The sequence below is a fragment of the Bactrocera latifrons genome, unplaced genomic scaffold, assembly GCF_001853355.1.
Source record: "Bactrocera latifrons isolate USDA-ARS-PBARC rearing strain unplaced genomic scaffold, ASM185335v1 scaffold_312, whole genome shotgun sequence".
Lineage (NCBI taxonomy): Eukaryota > Metazoa > Arthropoda > Insecta > Diptera > Tephritidae > Bactrocera > Bactrocera latifrons.
The window spans coordinates 194973-215020 of NW_017536764.1; the positions used below are offsets into that span (position 1 = coordinate 194973).

General features: G+C 32.8%; 1 protein-coding gene across 2 annotated transcripts; it reads left to right on the forward strand.

Annotated features, from left to right (window-relative positions):
* The first annotated feature begins 4654 nt into the window (after positions 1-4654).
* LOC108970878 (calpain-D) lies at positions 4655-17479 on the forward strand. Of its 2 annotated transcripts, none has more exons than XM_018936559.1 (10): positions 4655-5111; positions 6572-7086; positions 9759-10509; positions 12262-12476; positions 12881-13144; positions 13291-14798; positions 14996-15202; positions 15268-15534; positions 16938-17080; positions 17136-17479. In XM_018936559.1, exons 1-10 carry the CDS (start codon positions 4837-4839, stop codon positions 17311-17313), a joined length of 4323 nt encoding a protein of 1440 aa, XP_018792104.1. In that variant the 5' UTR covers positions 4655-4836; the 3' UTR covers positions 17314-17479. The 2 variants fall into 2 exon arrangements, with proteins under 2 accessions (XP_018792104.1, XP_018792105.1); XM_018936560.1 differs by having other exon boundaries at positions 13318-14798.
* The last annotated feature ends 2569 nt before the right edge of the window (positions 17480-20048 follow it).

Sequence of the window (20048 nt, forward strand, 5' to 3'; positions counted from 1 at the left end):
ACACCATAGTGTACCGTTACCAAACTAACGCGATTAACAGGCGACTCGCATGTAAGTACAGACTAGAGAAAAGACACAGTGCTCGAGGAGTTGCTAACCGTAGGCCAACGCGTTCGGTTGACATATTAATATTTTTAGAATTTCTCCTTCGCAGGGGATCCATAGAATACTGCACTGTACCGTACAATCAACACCGTATCTCGGAGTGACTACTCCTCACCAGAATATAGAAGGACCACACCCTTACCGTAATTACCGTGCCGACTTCGACAAGAACCAACGCCTGGCACACCAAATCCAATCGATTCCACCTGACTCGCCATATAAATACAAGCTGGTCTGGTTGTCCATATAAGGGGTGTTGATACATTTATTACAAAAAGTATATATTCTTTGTTAAGGGTTCGTGGCTGACCCTGGAGCGGCTGAGCATACCTCAGCTATGGACGAAACCCCATTACACAAACAAAAGAAAAAGTTTTTTAATTACTAAATTTAGTTTTTGCTGGCAAAAAAAATTAATCCTAAGCATATAATCAAAACAATATGAGAAGTGTCTTTCTTTTGGGTAATATATTTACAGACATATTTACGTATTTTCTCTCTTAACAGGAGATTCTGGATATCCTTTGGAACGCGGCGTTTGATACCATTTAGAATCCCCGAACTTGGCTCCTGCCAAGTGCGCTGGATATACTGATAGACCGGTGGAAAATTCTCAGTAATGATACAAGAAGTCGGTATAGTAATACAATTTAAAAATTCGATATAATACAGATATTTTCTGAATGAAAGCAATGATACAGAAATAGATACGGAAAATGAGACTCAATTAACTAAATTTGGTCATCAAATTAGAGATCATATTATAATGTCTTTAGATAATAATTGAACTAAACATTCCAAGATTGGAATTCATATTTTGCTTTAAAAAATATAGTATATTTTCAATAAAAACAGGAACTTGGAATTAACATATCCTATATATTGGTGTTTATTTCTTAACTTTTCTTTTTATAATATCAAGCTCATAAGTTTTAATCTGCAACTCCACAGTTTTTTTGCATATCTGCTTTATGTGACCCTTCTTTTATTTGCAGCGATCTCTCCCTTAAAGTAATTAGTTTCTCAATATTTTTATTGATTTGGGCTTGCGTTACTTCAAATGCGTGTAAATTGGATTTCAAAAGGGAAAACTTTTCTTTTTCGACAGTAGGCATTTTTCATCGGCTTGGCCAGCGCTAAGTTTTAGCGTCAATGCATCCCTTAGCTTCTTTGCTGAAACTTTGCCTTCCCCACAATTAGGGAAACTATTTTTTGCCAAGTCTTGATGCTGGAGCATAAAATCCCTCATTATATTTTTTACGCATATTTATTCAATTAAAGAAAAATAACTCACCTTTTGCCTCCGACTATTTTTAACTGATGTATTAATTTTTTTTTTAACTTGTACTATAAATATAAGTTTCGATGATTTCGTACAAACGAGAACACCTTATCGAAGGAGAAAATTTCAAATTTCGAAAGTGCGTTTTTGATAGCGAGTACAACGATCCGAACACAAAAAATTACATGAATTTCGCTAGTTAACGAGTACCGCGATTCGGACCCAGGGTTATTTGTTATTCTACGCAAAAAACTTAACATATCCCAGTAGCGGTAGAATAAGATTTTTTGCTAGTGACAACCGAAATAATACCAGAAATCTTACGGATTTGGTAGTAGAATACGTTTAGCGAAAAAATTATTGCCAACAGTCACGATGATCCGTTTGTAAAACTATTAGAAACAATAAAATTACGTATAAATAAAAAATTTCATTAAGTTCTATTTATGTAGGCTTTTGATCCTGTTTCTGAGTATAATCTATTTTCTTTATTTCTATTAGTCCTATTACAAAATATGTTGGTAAGGGAACACTGATTATTTGACAGTTTGCAACTCTATGTTGCCGAAATCCTGGGACGGTATACTGAGGTATTCCTTTGAAACCATCTGTTAATCGCTGCATCTTTTCGTAGAATTGTCGAGCATTACCCTTGTCGGGCAGCTTATCAAGCTCTTCGTACTCACGCATTTCGGCTTCTCATTGTAGCAGCTGTTATCTTCCATTTTCTGAAAACCAATGGTTGCGTTTGCAGCTGTCCGTAAGGAGCTTGAAATTCCGTCTTAATGTTCCATTGTACCCATTTGCTGACGAGTGCTCTTAGGCGAGTAGAAAATCACTAGGCTGTCTGATATGATTAGAGCTTCTCGATGTCTAACCTTCTTTGTGTTTGTTGACGTGTGTTTTTTCCTGCATAGAGGCGTTTGCGTATTTTGGCTGCAAAAATACCGGTCCGAGTCAATGTTAGGACCTAGGAGCGTACACACGTCTAAAACACTGTAGACGTGTCTTTCGTCGTTCATAACATGCTCGATCCGTAGACAGCCTTGATGATTTTTTCTATGCTAAGATCTAGTACTACATATAACTATATTTCGGGCCCCGGCGAAGACGATGTAAGCTGAATTACCGACGTTGTGTCAAATATACTTTCTTTGACCACTCTGACGTTAATGTTGCCAAGCACGATTTTGACATGGTGGCGGGGATAGATCTCTTAGGTGCGCTCCAAGCGCTCGTCACAGCGTCCTGGTCTATCCGTCGGCGCGTGAATTCCATTACTTGGAAACTGAGTCTCTATTCCGCCGTCCCGTATGGGACTAACCAAATTTGCGTTCCTTTATATGGCCACTGTAGTAAATGCCACAAGGACCTGCTCGTCTCAGTCCTTGTCCCGTCCATCGAACTTCTTGGACGGTGATGTTGTCAGCCTTTACTTTTACGAGGCATTGGTTACGTGGGGACCGTCACATCACTTAGCGCCCAACCATGGAGAGGGAATCTCGCCTTCAGACGGTTGTTTATTCTTTGCCCAGAGGAACTTGGTCTAATACCGGAAAGTGCGAGCTGCTTGAGCTATATGTAAATGAATGGCGCTTAAGTTTATACCGCAAAATTAGCGGGATTCTGTAACCACTCTGTAGTCTCTATTTGATACATTTTTAGGTAAAGTCTCAATTACTATTCACTAAACAGTCTCTAGCGTTAGTCTCAAAATATTGCCTTAAATTTGAGACCTGATAGTTAGTAAGTAACAAAACTAAAAAGAACTCTTGTCTGTCATTTTGAATATAATGAATAGAGATCATCATGGATATTAATCGATTGTCCTTTTTTATATTTTATAAGAAATTCAAACACAAAAAGGTTAAAAATAAATAAATTTTACATAAATTTCGTAAATATTATGAAACAAAAAAAAAATCAACACATATTTTTATTTTTATTGATAATTATGTTTTTTGACTATTTTATAGAAAATTTAATATCTGTTATCGACATATTTATCTTCACTTACGTGTAAAAAGATCTCTGAATAATGAATTGTAAAAGATTTTGTGTCTGTCACTTGCAGACTTGAGACTGTATCGCAGTACAGAATAGCACGTTGTCTCAAATAGAGACTAGAGACTGGTTACAGGATCCCGCTATTAATAAACCATTATTTCTTGAAGGAATTTCAAAGTAATCGTTGAATTCATACAAAATTAGTTCAAATAATTATTATGAAGTATAGTTCATTTTCAACATTCCTTAAATGGCTATGAAACTTTTTATGTTACTGTACACATACATACATACCTATTCCACAAAAAGTTTATTTACTTTGTTTATTCTCTTCTAATGTCAGAATTACTTGAAGGGGGACTGCAAGATAGCAGAATGCAAAAATCCTATACTGAAATATGCAAGGCCAAGAGAGCACCCATTTCGGAATCTAGTGATATGTGAATGGCTGATTTGGTCAAATTATTTAGAATGGCGCCCATTCTGTATTTATTCTTAGCAAAAAACTGAAACAAATCTTTATAATTTAAGTAAAAATTATAAAATCTATGTAAAACTTACCTTCCTCAACAATTTAACGGCGAAATATGTCTTTATGTAAAATGACAGCTAAAACAGGGTTGCAATTATATATGCACGAAAATAAAAATGGATTTTGGTTTGATATATACATACAGCCATTGCAAATAATTTTGCGTGTTTGTTGTTGTGGCGTTACGTCAAGTGGAAAATTCTGCAATATATGCAATTCTTGCACCGTGCAAGGGTTTTGCAAAAACAAGCGAATACACGTATTATATTAATAAATGGATTTTAACTAAAGTTTAATATGGTATTAAAGTTATTTTTGCACTATTTAATAAAAAAATTGTTAGAAGCAAGTTAGTGAATTGTTATGAATATAAAAGTTAAAAAATATAAGTTTAAATTTCATTATAAATCGGAGAAACATGGGTTTTAAATAGTTGAATTTTTGAACTTTAAATGCAAATATCTCAAAAACTATAAGCCAACGGCAACTATTTATATACATATGTTCTTGATCTCTAAATAAACTAAAAATCTGACACTCCACACAACGAAACGGGTCATCATTTCACTTCTATCTGTCAGAATTTAAATTTTCCACCATTTACTATATTTTATCACAGTCTGAGCATGGTATAATGTTGACAGTGCAAAGATTCTTATTAAATTATATTTATATATTTGGTATGACCCTGTTGCGTTTTTTTTTGTATGATTTGGGTTGCACTTTCCTATACTTTTGTTTAACCAACTTCCTAATGGATAAATAAATTGGTTATTTTCATTAAAGCTGTTAATGTTTTTAATCATTAAATTAGAAACAAAAGGACTGCTTGTGAGAAATTGGTACTGGTTCACAGAAAAGTGAATTTCAAATGATATCTGTGAGTGGGAATTGCGTTAACCATTGAAAAATGGGCACTATAGCTTCTGTTTTGCAATGGAAATGTGAAGTTTGTAATAGTATCGACCCTCAAAAATGTATAAACTGCGGTACAATGCAAAGAATTTTGTCAACAAATATATCAGAAGACAAGAAGTGTGTGCAAAATAGTCGAATTTTGTTTTCAAACAAAGAGAAAGATTTGTGTAATGCTGAAGGGTCTGAAACACTTCCTGCCTCAAGATCCCTTTCCGACAATGATCCATCTTCAAATACCTCATCGGAAGAGGATGAAATCATAACCAAGTAGGTTAATGTTCATCGTGTATTTGGCATGATAATAAAAATTGTTAAAAATCAATTAAGTAAACTTCTTTGTGACACATTTTATTGATTATTCAGCCATATAATATAACATCGAAGGTAGTTAACAAAGAGCTTGAAACATATGCAAATTTTTCTGGTTTTAGTAATCATATGTACATACCTTCCAATGATTATATTTTTGAAACAATTTTTATAAATGTATTTAAGCTGTGAAGTAGTGAAAAAAATTAAATTTAAAATTAAAATAAACAAATTGATGAGTAAAATACAACCTTAAAACACACACATATTTTATATAATATTTTAAGTAACAGAAATACCATAGTAATATTTATATATAACCTAATTGATTTTATATACTCATTTGTCATTATGAATATATATTTTTGAAGATGTATAATTAATAAAATTAGAGCAAAGCTTCATTGTTGCTACTTTAATCAACTTTCCGAATCTAAGTTAAACCGAATAAGGCACCCAAATGATACATGTCGATCATGAAGAGAAAATATTTTACTAACCGTAAATACGAACCATTTTTTAAAGAAGTAATCGGCAATAATTTATCGGTAAAGAAAGCTTCTTTAACATTTGTAATGGTAAGAATTTGTTTATTAAAACAACCCTCTCGCCTTCTAAAACACTAACTTTGGATCTCTTATAACATATTTAAAATAAACAACAAATTATTACTTTATAATTGAAACGAATCATAGAAAAGAGCTTTCTATATTCTAGTCAGTAAAAACAAAACGGACAAAACCAACCCAAAACGGACCAATCGAACAAAAGCAATCGCAAATTGAGCCCCCTTTCCACGTCAACTTCGAAAACATAATTAGTTACTACAAGTTACTTGATGTGTGATCGTGCGGCCTCATAAATATGTACAATATGATTTTACAAAACAAATGGAGGGATTTAAAAGTTATTTACACATTTGCTTTAACAAGATTAAAAACAATAATATAAACTAAATTGGAAATTAAAACAGCTGGTCTAAGCGAATTTAATCACTTTGGTGACATGTTCTACTTTCATGTGTATCATGCTTAATGAAAAATTATATTCTGATATGGTGATAAATCAGCACTAATTTCTTAATTTTTGCGAACTATTGCTGTTAAATATAGAAAGTAATCGTATTTTGTTTTTCATCACACAAAAAATACAAACTTAATTTTAACATATAAACATAAAAATAAAATTATAAAAAAAAAATAAAGATCACAATATTAAGGAAGTGATATTGACGAATATCATATGAAATATTAATATTTAATATGCATATATGTATATTTGTATACCCATATACTATATTTTTGACTAAATCGAATGTAAAAGAAAAATTACAAAATATAATATACTCATTTTTAATGCATATAACATTAAATTCATTCATTAGAAATATTTAAATAATTATATAATTCACTTTTCAGAAGTGAGCATAAGAGGGTTTATAAATCTATGCTTAGAGGTTGTCTACGAAGGCCACAACGCAACAATAAAAATTTGCCATCAAATTGTATAGACTGTGAAGATACGCGGAAGTACGTTAAAACCTCCATTGAGTTATATCATCACTTTTCGAATCCATCGTTGAACCGACGTTGGGTTTGTAATAACTGTGAAACTGAAAATAGTTCCGTTACGTGGCACTGCATTATTTGCGACACGGTCAGCTATTTGGCGCCTATATATAAAGATACCATTTTGAATCGGGGTTACAGCTATTATAAGCAAGGCAGCACAAAGCACCCAAAAGCGAAAGATAATAAAAAGAACAAGGTTTTCAAACGTCCTAATTGCTTACGTAAAACTCAGAGTCTTACAACTGACCAATCAGTCTCGTGCCGCAGTTGTCATATTTGCTTCGTAAATAATTGCAAAGACATTTTTAACCTTCCAGACACGTTTATGCTAAAAAGCGATAAAAAGACAAACGATACACTCGGTGAGATATTTGTTTTAATTCCTTACATTCACTATATATTATTTGACAAAATATAATTTATGTTCAAAAACTCGTCTAACCTAAAATTTTAGATTTGAAAGCAATAACACCAATTAATCATTTAACAATGTGTTACTGACTGTAAAGTGCTCTATTTTATCTAGGACATAAAAAATTGTGTGTAGAAATTAGATGTACGGGTATCATCTGTTATAAGCCGTTAGTGGTTAAAAATTTATTGTTTTGAATCAAACATGGTAGCTTTTTTTTACAATTTTGGCAAGTTTATGTTGTTATTAGGGCTGAATGAATGACAAATCTTCTATACTAAACAACTGAAACGATTTTATAATAGTTAAATAAAATGTGTCCAATTTTGTTCTAAAACATCTTAAAAGATGGGATACTTTGTGTCGCAATGTTAAAAGAAACAAAAAATAAATATTTCTAAACGTAAACATATAATTGAGAAGAATCGGACAGAACCATGCATGATTTAAGCGGCAACAATATACTTTTCGGTAGTGTTGAAAATCTTCGATTAACCATACATAAGCATGCCCGTACAATTGCGAAATATTCATAATAAATAGTGTTTAAATTTTAATTTCGTGGATTTAACATTTTTTACTCTATGGAACAACTAACTTTAATGTGATTTATTTATTTGATTATACCTTAGCAAAGCGTGGCTGGGGTCTTCTAGTAAATATATAAGTGTTAACAAAACCACCTAAAGCAATCTGAGAAACTACAGAAGTGACTTTTAACGACATAAAAGGCCTATTTTTCAGAAAAAATGTGTTTCTCACAGGCGCGTATAGTTGTTCATTGGAAGAAAATATTCACATGATGATTTATTTGGAAATTTTTAAATAACTCTAATTTGTTTTAAATTAATTTTCAAAAAATCACTTGCAACTAGATACAGAGCATATTAATTTTGCCTACCTAACGGTAGTTAGTAACTTCTTAAACTTATCTGGGTGGATATAGAGTTTTATATATAATATATGTATGTACATACAAAAAGGATGAAAGAACCAGTCGATTTCGAGTGTCTATCTGCCTCTGGTAGCGATAACTTGAATAAAAATTAAGATAGCTTGATTAAACTATTTTACATGAATTCTTTGACATTCAAGAGAGGTTGATATTGTATATGGGCGCGATCGGACTATTGCCTCGCCAATAAACTGTGGTTAAGCGAAAAGTTTATAATAAATACACCCTTTTGGCATATAAAGGTTTCGTTGGAAACTGTGAAAATTGCGATAACACACTAAATAAAGAACTCAGATGTATTTCACACTCGATATGGACGAATCTTTTGCCCATTTTTATATTAAACTTAATACCTTAGAAACTACTCCACCAATGTCAATCAAATTAGGCATATAAGATTATCCCAAAGTTCTTATGTTAGATTGTTAAATTAGGCGAACTTGGACTACAATCACTGTTATATTCCAACTTTCGCTATTTAAAATTCCATATGAAACTCACCAAACAATATATGAATCAAGAAGCAATAGTTTTAAATTTCTTATTTTTTGCTCACACAACAAATTTGATATTTTTCGGTTACAAAATAAGAATTATTTGATAACTTTTATTTATTGCTCTTACAAAATAATTTATGCGGTAGTTTTAAATTACTCTTATACAATAAGCGTTGAAGAGTAAACTTTTCTTCTTAGTTTCGACTCTTATTGCGTAAGAGTTATTTAAAATGTACCGTTTAACTATGATTCTGTAAGCATTAAATAAAAGTTATTTGATAATTTTATTGATAATGATTTTTAAGCGTAAAATAAAAATCAACATATAACGATTATTTCGCAAGGAAAAAAATCATCAAATTTGAAAAGTTTTTGACATACATATTTGTGTACTTTTCAAATAACCCTCCTTCATAATGATTTTTTAGTCACAAATTATGCAATAACTGTTATTTACGGTCTATCGAAAGAAACCTTTGCGCAAAATTTCGCGTACAAAATTTCAAAACGATATCTCAAAGACTGATACAAGTTCGAGTATGTACAGACAGATGAGCAGGTCGTCACGCTGATCATTTTATATGAATGTATATCATCACCTAAAACGCAAAATAACCCAACATCATTTTTCATAAGTTTTTGGAGAAGAAAAAGACGGATAAAACAGAAAGTCTTCTTATTAAAAAAATTTAAATTTTTATTTATTTCTATATAAAACAGAAAAGCTTCTTATTAAAAAAAAAATTGAAATTTCAATTTTTTTGACGTTGTTTTGCATTTTAAATGACGATATATGTATATATTTATAAGATCTCCGAAGTGCCCCTCTTTGTATTACAGACATCGTGTTAAACTTAATATACCGTGTTCGGGATGTAATTATGGACATCGATATGTACCGAGTGCTAATAGAAAGAATATAAAGATTTCTGTTAGTTAGATTTGACTGATGCATTCATAATTTCGTCGAATAATGAATTGAATTTTCGAGGTTTGTCAACATCTGAAAATATGGCCCCGCCTTAACAACTTTTGCATATTCCAAGCAAAGCTAATACTTAGCTCTTTCTGATTTCTTTGTATTTTCTGTTTTGTTTTATTATTATATAAAGTTAAAACAATAATTTGAACAAAACTATCTTTTTGTTCAATACCATGCGGCGTCCACAGGAGGAAAAAGTATACAAACCACTTCCGCCGATAATTGCACTCTCGAGCCAAAAGGCAATTTTACGATAACAACACTTTCTAAAGGCAATAATGTCGATCAAGAAAAAAGTAACTTCGTTTTACCAAGTTCTAGTGTTTTAATAGCGGTCAATGATTGGGTCCCACAACTAACAAATTCCTTGCTAAAGGATCAAAAACGAATTCCAGTAAACAATATAGAAAAATCTATTGACTTTATCGGACCTAATAGAGTCTTCAGAAATGAACATCTACAAAGTGGCTATGCAAACTTCAAAGATGATAGAAGGCAGGAATCACAACCAATTTATGAAAACAACACAAACCGAACAATAAATATTAACGATGAAAATGTGAATGCGAAGGAAAATAATCAACCGATATATGCTATAGTCAATAAAAGTAAAAAAATTAAGAAACAAAATATTTCAGCAGACGATGCAATCGAGCAAGATTTTTTACCCAATTCAACCAGCCATAAAGCAGAGAAACTTGATAATCTACCCAAAATCTACAGCAAAACCAAATGTAAAGGAGCTCTTAATACTTCCACAGATTTAGCGGTAAAAATGATTTCCAATGATAATGTTCCGCAAAGCGATTATGCAGACATCGATGCAGTTAACATAAGCGCTAACTCGATAACTTCAGATCCGAAAATGGATATTAATGCTGAGCACTCAATATATGCAAAGGTGTGGAAAGGCCCTCGGAAAACCAGTGAATCAAAAATGTATGATTTTTTTGCTAAATATCACGAGGCATGAGCTTATTTTTCTGTATTTTGTAATTGTCTTTACACTCACGTAAAATATAACTCACATGCATTTGAAAATATACCCGCATGACTCAAAGTAATAAAATAAAGAAATGGTCTGGTTTGTCTAGTTACTGTATTTATACCTGCCACCAAAATAATTGTTATTTTTAGTTTACTTGATTACCAAACATTTTGATGGAAAGTTAAACACCTAAACTTCATAATAATTTTATTAAGAGTGTAAAATGCTTCTCCTCTGTGAATGATATTATATTTTACTATTTTATACTATACTATTAATGAAACTGATATAAAATTCTTATCGTAACGACATTCCAAAGTTTGTTTCTTGCGGCGACATAAAGAATTTCAATACTTTTTGTTTTTGATAATGTTTGAATTTTGGGATTAGAAGAAAACGTTGTGTAGCTGTAAAAAACTATATAATTTTNTAATTTTTTTTTTTCAATGTAATGTAATGTAATGTAAATGTTGGTGCCACTGGAATTGTAGATAATATTGACATTCCGTTGTATAATTTAGTTATCGTAAATTCTAAAATAAATCTAAACAAAATAATTACTTTTTGGTTTCTTCTGAAATATTTTTTTTATCATTTGGTTGTACAAACCGCTATACGGTGAACCAAAAAACAGAAGTTTACAGAGAGATGTTTCGACTTTGAAGGGACTTTTCTTTTAAACTATTTCAGTTTTCAAAGTGCAACCAAGATTAACAATAAGAGAATTTTATGTATTTCTATTTTTCTTATTTATAAAAAAATTAACAATAAACATCTGCAAAAAATTAATTTATCTCATTTTTGACATGATTGACGCCCAAAAAAATTTGCATTTTTCGGAATTTTTGCATTTTTGGAGTGGAAACACTAAAAACAACAAATACTTATCAAAGAGAAAAATCACGAATGGTGGTTGTCAATTTGTATGGTGTAAGGAAGTTTAAGCGCTAAAAGATAAAAAATTATATAAGACTGCCAATATAGAGGAGCCTGCATTGGTGGTGGTGTGTGGCACAATGGAAGCAAAAAAGGGATAGTGAAAACAAATGGCGTCGGTAACATTGTTTTCATCGATGGAATTATGTAAAAAATGGACTAGAAGGCAATATTAAAATATAATTTGTCAGCAGCTAAACTTAATATAAATGGTGGATACTGCTAAAAACCACAATCCATGATAGAGGGCAAAATATCAATTTTCCCTTAAAGTGTTGAAATTGTCAATTTATGCAAACTATACAAGTAGTTTCTTTTTGTGTTCAAAAATTGAGTTATTTTGGATATTTTAAATTCTTGGAAAAACGGGTTTTTAATTCCATTTTGAAAATTGATTAAGCGAAGAATGCAATTCAAAAATTTAAATACTTCAAAGTCAAATCATCTCCCTGTACACTCTATGTATTGCTTCAAACTTATGTATATATGTAAGTATGCTCTTTATATAAAAGATTAATTTTTACGTAATTCTAGGAAATTTTGTGTATAAAAAGTTATTAAGACTTGTGTATATGTTCTTAGTCCTGCTATAAGTTCTGTTACAAGTTCTTGGTGTTATAAAAATGAAATAATATTTTTTGCAATAAATGTAAACTACTTAATGAAATATTAACTTGTAACGGAATTTATGACAAGAATAATTATATATTGTTTAGAATTTAAAAGATCTGTACATTAAATTTTGTAAGTTATTTAAAAAATTATAGATTAAATGCACCTTCGAATCGATTTGGACTGCATGATGACAATAATATGCTCAATAACACAAGGAGAACGTGGACATGCTCAAAGTGTTCCTATGCATACAATCGTATTTGGACAGATAGTTGTGAAATTTGTGAATCTGTTCGTAGTCAACAGACTATAGAACAGCCTAGTTTAATAACGGTAACGAAGTCTGAACACTCAATAACACATCCTGGTTAGTACTTTTAATCTTCTCATTAGTGATTTTTTAAACCAATGAATCAAAATAAGCGACTTTTCTTTTTATTATTGTCTTATTCTTCATATAAATGTTCATATATCTATAATATGATTCAACCACAATCAAATTAATATTATACACGTATAAACTAGTTCTAAATTCAAGTGTGTTTTTCTGCTCTTTAAAACTGTTTAATTTAATCTATAATATTTGCATTATTWTTTATTTTTTATTATATTTTTTGTGATTTGTAAAATAAATTGTTTAAATAGTATAAGTAGTTACAAATTGTGAAATAAAAATATTTTCCTTCAAATAACGTGCGCATTTATTGTATCACTACATTATGATTTTGAAAATTTGTAATTAATTTAAAATTTTTTTATTTCATAAAATAGATCTGCTTGACGGTCAGTGGACATGCAAAAAATGTACATTAGTTAACGATCCATCATCAATCGCTTGCGCAGTATGTGGAGGTTCGAAGTTACGAAGTATTTGCTCAATCGAGGATATGACCTTGCGTAAAGGTGAATTTTGGACTTGCAGTAAATGTACCCTAAAAAACAATCTATCTATCGGAGTATGTATTGCATGTAAATCAGTACGATCACTACCCATTGAACCCAAGAGACTACAGTTAAATGAAGTCGATACCGAAGGTGAGTTTATTTATAAAATATTAAAAAATCAATTTACTACATGCATCAAGTTAAGTTAGTTTATATTCAATTGCTCTAAGCTAAATTATTAATTTAGTTGTTTTTTTTCCTATTGTTAACGAATAATGCGAATAATGTAAAGTTAGTACTTCTGAATATCGATTTACTTACAGAAACAATTTCTTCCAACTCTTTGAATTGCAACTCTCCTTTTGGACATCCCCTTATGATTAAGACGGTAAATTTACAACCAAGTCAAGCAAAGGTGTCGAGGAGCCCATCACCTCGACAAACGCGGAGTTCATCAGGTGCCATTCCTAAGAGACACAGTACGGGTGGCAGTATATTAACTCGAAACACGAGTTCTACTATGACTTCCGTGTCACCAACAGCGACATCAAGTGAGAGTAACGGTCAGCATGCGATCAGCGTTAGTAGTAGCCATAACACTGTATCATCCAAAATATGGCAGTGCCCAGCGTGCACTTATGAAAACTGTTCAGCTTCTGTGGTTTGCGACATGTGTTCTAGTCCCCGAGGGTTAGCTTGCAACATAACCGAAGTGGCATTACCACTGTGTGGAAAGATTACAATGGACATTCGGCAAGAAAGCAAACTTATGGAAAATCTGCGACAAAATGAAGAAAAGGAGGCGCTAAATAAATGGAAGAACATTATTCAGTACTGTAGTGATAACAACGAACTTTTTGTCGACGATTCATTTCCTCCGGCGCCAAAGAGTTTATATTACAATCCAACCAATAGCATTCCTGATGGCAATACAGTTGTACAATGGAGACGTCCCCATGAGATAAGTTGTGAAGGTGGAGCTTTTCCTCCTTGGGCAGTTTTTAGAACCCCACTTCCATCTGACATATGTCAAGGTGTATTGGGAAATTGTTGGTTGCTCAGTGCCCTTGCTGTTTTAGCAGAACGCGAAGACCTCGTTCGAGAAGTGTTGGTGACAAAAGAAATATGTTTACAGGGCGCCTATCAAGTGCGCCTATGTAAAGACGGAAAATGGATAACAGTATTGGTTGACGACTTGTTACCTTGCGACAAACGTGGACACCTCGTTTATTCCCAAGCCAAAAGAAAACAACTATGGGTTCCTTTAATTGAAAAAGCGGTAGCAAAAATTCATGGTTGTTATGAAGCTCTGGTTTCTGGGCGTGCGATTGAAGGTTTAGCTACCTTGACGGGAGCACCCTGTGAAAGCATTCCGTTGCAAGCAAGTTCGCTTCCAATGCCCAGTGAAGATGAATTAGATAAAGATTTAATCTGGGCGCAATTACTAAGTTCGCGTTGTGTACGCTTTTTAATGGGTGCTAGTTGTGGTGGAGGCAATATGAAGGTGGATGAAGACGAATACCAACGAAAAGGTCTAAGGCCTCGTCATGCGTACTCCGTGCTAGATGTTAGAGATATTCAAGGCCACCGTTTATTAAAGCTTCGTAATCCATGGGGGCATTACTCCTGGCGTGGAGATTGGTCCGACGACTCTGACCTTTGGACCGAGGACTTAAGAGAAGTTTTAATGCCACACGGGGCATCAGAAGGTGTTTTCTGGATTTCTTTTGAGGATGTATTAAATTATTTCGATTGCATTGATATTTGCAAAGTACGCTCTGGCTGGAATGAAGTCCGTTTGCAGGTACACCTCAACCTATTTACCTACAGATTTATAGTATATTTGCAAAGAAATATTCAGAATATATGAATAATACACGTACTTATGTCCTATGCAGTTGACTTAGAAATAAAGTAAATTGCATTTTTATGTTAAACTTTGTGCCAAAATTGTTTCATAAATTAATTTAAGTATCTCTAAATCCCCCTTTGATGTTATAGGATACGTTGAAACCGTTATGTTCCATTTCATGTGTTCTGCTCACGGTGTTGGAGCCAACGGAAGCCGAATTTACACTTTTCCAAGAGGGACAACGGAACTCAGAAAAATCTCAGCGTTCGCAACTAGATTTATGTGTTGTGATATTCCGAACTCGTTCGCCAGTTTCACCAGAGATTGGGCGACTGGTGGAGCATAGTAAACGACAGGTAGAACGTTTGTCAATGTTATGAATTCTTACATAATTATTTGCATATTATTTCTTCATTAATAGGTGCGCGGATTTGTGGGCTGTCATAAAATGCTAGAACGTGATATATATTTACTAGTTTGTCTAGCATTTAATCATTGGCATACTGGAATCGAAGAACCTCATCAATATCCTCAGTGTATTTTAGCCATACACAGTTCTAAACGTCTACTTGTAGAGCAAATTACGCCTTCGCCACATTTACTAGCTGATGCAATAATAAGTCTAACTTTAACAAAAGGTCAGCGTCACGAAGGAAGAGAAGGAATGACTGCTTACTATTTAACAAAGGTAATCACAGGTTAAAAAGCTTAAATGAACTTTTAAAAGGAAATGTGCAAAAAAACACAAGTGAGCAAGGACTAATCATTTTCTGCTCTTGCAACTTGATAGGATCAAAAACTAATAAATATCTTCAGGTGTTGGCAAATCAAGTAAGGAAGAGCTAAGTTCGGATGTAACCGAACATTTTATAATCTTGAAACTTGTAAGAATCAAGACCGGCGCTTTTTATAAATATATAACTCACATACTGTACGACATATTTGTCAAAAAGCTTGTTAGAAAAACGAAAATCATATACTAACTTTTCGCTAATATACAATACGCTCATATACTAACTTCGCTCGCATTGAACCCCTTAAAAAAATATCAAAGATTATCAACAATACCATATAACTAATTATTTGGTATGGTAGTAGTGTTAATGCTCTTGATGAATTTTTATTTTATTACATTTTGAAGAAAAACAATCATATATACATATATATGTGCTATCAAATATTTTTGTTAATTTTGATATTAATTTTACAAAAAAAAAAAATTATATTTCAATACTGAAGATAATACGTATATGTATAAGGTAAAAGGCGAGCCGGAGGTTTGAAATTGCATATTTGGTATATGGCGTCCAAGGGATGTATTTGAGCACATTTTATCTTGATCCGATTCAACCCAGTTTCCCTCACGGGAATACCATTATCAGGAAAGGATTTTCTCTGAATTCCAATTATATATCCTACTTACTGACCGATATTTCCATTCAAATGTCAACATAGGTACCGGAGTCCACATATTTGGTACCTAGGGGATCGAGCAGTTTTGGCTCGATTTGGAAAATTTTTAGTCAGATGGTGGCATAGTTTAAAGACACTATTCGTGGAAGGTTTCATCTCGTTATATTAATTGGTTCTTGATTTGCATTTTGGAAAGTGAAAGAATCAGATGGAATTTAAAATTGGGTTACATTGGAAGGAGACGTGGTTGTAGTCCGATTTCCCTTGTTTTCATACTGAACGTAGGAATGTCAAGGTAACATTACATACCAAATTTAGTTAAATCGTTTTATCATCTTATTAATTTATATATACTATGTAAGCCATATCTGTTTCGATTAGTTTTAGGTGATACAAACATCCGTTAGTTTATAAAACTATTATATTCTGTAGCAATATGTTGCAAGAGTATAAAAGAAAGTTTACTTTTCAAATTTCATGGCTGCGTGTATGTGTAGCAGTTATAAAATGATTCAAGATCTTCGATCAAAGCTTATCAGTCAGCACAAAAAGTATTCCGGGTTCAAGGACCAGGAAGGATTTATTATATTACAAATTTCTAGAATTATTTGCATAAAAGATCTTCAGTTCAAATTAAACACACTCTATTCTTTTTGAAATATTGTTTTCTTTAACTAGGGATGGGCAGGACTTGTCGTAATGGTTGAAAATCGTCACGAAAATAAATGGATTCATGTTAAATGTGACTGCCAAGAAAGCTACAACGTTGTATCTACAAGAGGTGAATTAAAAACGGTGGATTCGGTACCGCCTTTGCAAAGGTATAAATTTCTAAAATTGTATTCCAGTTGCAATAATTATCTATCTCCAATTTAGGCAAGTTATTATCGTTCTAACCCAACTAGAAGGTAGTGGTGGTTTTAGTATTGCCCATCGCCTAACCCATCGTCTTGCGAATTCCAGGGGACTTCATGACTGGGGACCTCCAGGCGCAACGCACTGCCCACCAATAGAAAATGTTCATGGATTGCATGCACCTCGTTTGATTACTTAACTTTTCATCATTCTAGTCTACATTTCACTATACTGAAACATACATATTTATAAATACAAGTACGAATATACACATATACGTAGGATTAATAAATAATTTAAATGTTTTGTTTTCCTAGTAATGTAAGACAAAAGTGAATAAAGATCACATTGAAAATAAAACAGATCGCAATGCTTGCCTCTACTAATTTTTTGTTCATCCCTGTCTGCCGGATTCCCGAGATACTTAATTTCACAAATAGTTTTTTAACAAGAAAAATGTTAACTTATGTTGGGTCGAAACTAAATACCCTTCATAAATCCAGAATTTTCCTTACAAGATTACTTGATTCCGATCGTCCAGTTCGTTTGGCAGCTATATGCTATAGTGATCCGAACTGAGCAATTTCTTAGAGATTGCATCATTGACTTAAACAATAACTTTGACAAATTTTGTGAAATGTTCCTTGCGAAATCTCCGTCAACACGGACAACAAATGAACGAAACTCAAGTTTTTTGTTTCCATGTCAAAGAGTAAATGTGTCGAGAGCTTGACCCGACGACAAAACATCAAAACATTGTGTTATTGATAGAAAATCCGAGCTGTTCAGAAAAAAGCAAACGAACGAACGCYGATTGTCACCGCTTCTCTTGACGATTTAACAGCTCTGCTTACAAACCTCGTAAATATGTACGTTAATGTTTGAGCCACGCTAAACTATTTTAAAATTGACAAATATTTTGCGGGGTTGTCAATTTTCTCTTCTAGACGGAATATCAGAAAGTTTCTGAATTTATGATTTTTAAATTTTGCCACCGTTGCGAAAAGTCGGATTGTGTCTGCTTTCATTAATGAATTAAGTTTATTTTTGTTGTTGACTTGTGACCCTGCTGATGTTATTTCAGACGATTTAGTCAAAAGCACATAAACAAGTGTGTGTGTGATTTTTTTAAACAAGCTGCGTTTTATGGAACGTTAACACGTTCATGTAAACATTATCAAATATTCATACTGCCAGAGATAAAGTGATGTTTAACACCTCTCTCACTGAAAGTGAGAGAGCAGTTGCTAAACGTCAAATTGGAACAATGAGAGCGCAAATTGGGAAAAGTTAACAAAAGTAAGAAAAAGTGATATGCGATCGTTCTGCAAGAACTTAAAGAGAAAGAGTGACAACGAAGAGAGTGCAAAAGGACAAAGGAGAGATAGACCTGAAAGATGTAACTGACGAGTCGAATGGCTAGCTTGGCCTCACGATGTATTGCTTAACAGCAGTACCGTAGGGCGTACACAAACAATGATCATGGAGTTAAGGGTTTAGCACATAGATGTGTTGTTCCGCAAAACTGGATGGGGGTGATCTCAAATAAGGTGTACCTCTAGCGTACAATTCGAAACGTATATATCGCATATAATTAGATAAGTAATAATAACAATAAGTTTAATATTGATATAAAACTATTTTTGCACTATATAATGTAACGCTCGTATTACCTTAAAGACACTTATGGACTTGGTAATAAAAGGATTGCATTGGAAGACTTGTTTCATATAAGTTAACACAACATAAATTCGCTGACAACAATGTCTGCATAATTAGGAGTCAACTTACAATTGAGACTCCTATTGCACTCTTCGCTTAATAGAATGCGCTACATGCCCATTCGCTCCCCCAATTATTAGGCAGTTGAGCGAAACACGCGCAATCATAATTTTGATGACTAGGCACTTATAGGGCTCGAGCTTAGCTTAATAATAACTAACAACCCCGGGCATTGACCGCGAAAGTTGGTTTAAAAATCGCGAATGTAAAACAGTGAACAATTTTGAATTAACTAAAAAATTCGCCTTCTCTATTAAAAACTTCTGGTAGTTGACCCCGTTAGTAACACACAATCTGTGTTTACGAAAATCACGGTCCGTACGGACCCGCCAACCAGAATACTAACAGAATCAATAAGAATTAAATGGACTTAAAAAGTTTAAAGTGGACAATAAAAAGAATGAGAAAAAAAAATTAAAATTCTACATCAATCGTGTGAAAAAAAAAGTTTTTAAATAAATAAAAACAACAAATGAAATTGCAATAAAACTAGACCAAAAAAATAAAAATAAAAGAATAATAAAATATTTCTAATACTGCAAATGTCGGACTAACAATTTAAATACACTACCAAACAGGGCTAAAGGAATCAACTAATAAGTGCCAAGAGCAAATAAGTTCAAAAGAAAAAAAAAATATAAAACTAAAGAGCAACGAATAAAAAACAACATAATCAATCCATTTACTACTTATCAGCCCCAGCAGCGTTGTTAACAACCAATCAACATTCATCGACCCCATGGATAACCTATGTCGACCCAGTGCTGACAATAAATTTACTACCTATCAGCCTTAAAAGCATTGTTAACCAGCAATCATGTGTTGAATACAATGCTCGCGACAGACTGCAAACGACATCTGTCAAATATTAAAATACACACGTTCTTATGGATGGACCTATTTTGACAGCTGCACGACTACACGACGGCAGGCCGACAGTTGTCGTTCTCGCTAACTTCCATTTTATCCTATATTTGCCAACGACAGTAGGTCGACAGTAGAGTTGACAGTAGAATGGAATATAGAGAGATGAGGTAGGTGATGCCACTAATATGTAAAATGTAACAAACCCGACGTTATTTTACAAATAAAAGCATAAAGCTCTTTTACATCATTTATAATAACAATTGATAATTTAAAACAAATAAATGT

Coding starts and splice junctions, on each gene's coding strand:
- LOC108970878 (XM_018936559.1), top strand. CDS start 4,837: ATGGGCACTATAGCTTCTGTTTTGCAATGGAAATGTGAAGTTTGTAAT. Junction 15,535..16,937: donor CTGCTTACTATTTAACAAAG/GTAATCACAGGT, acceptor TTCTTTAACTAG/GGATGGGCAGGACTTGTCGT. Junction 17,081..17,135: donor TCGGTACCGCCTTTGCAAAG/GTATAAATTTCT, acceptor TCTCCAATTTAG/GCAAGTTATTATCGTTCTAA.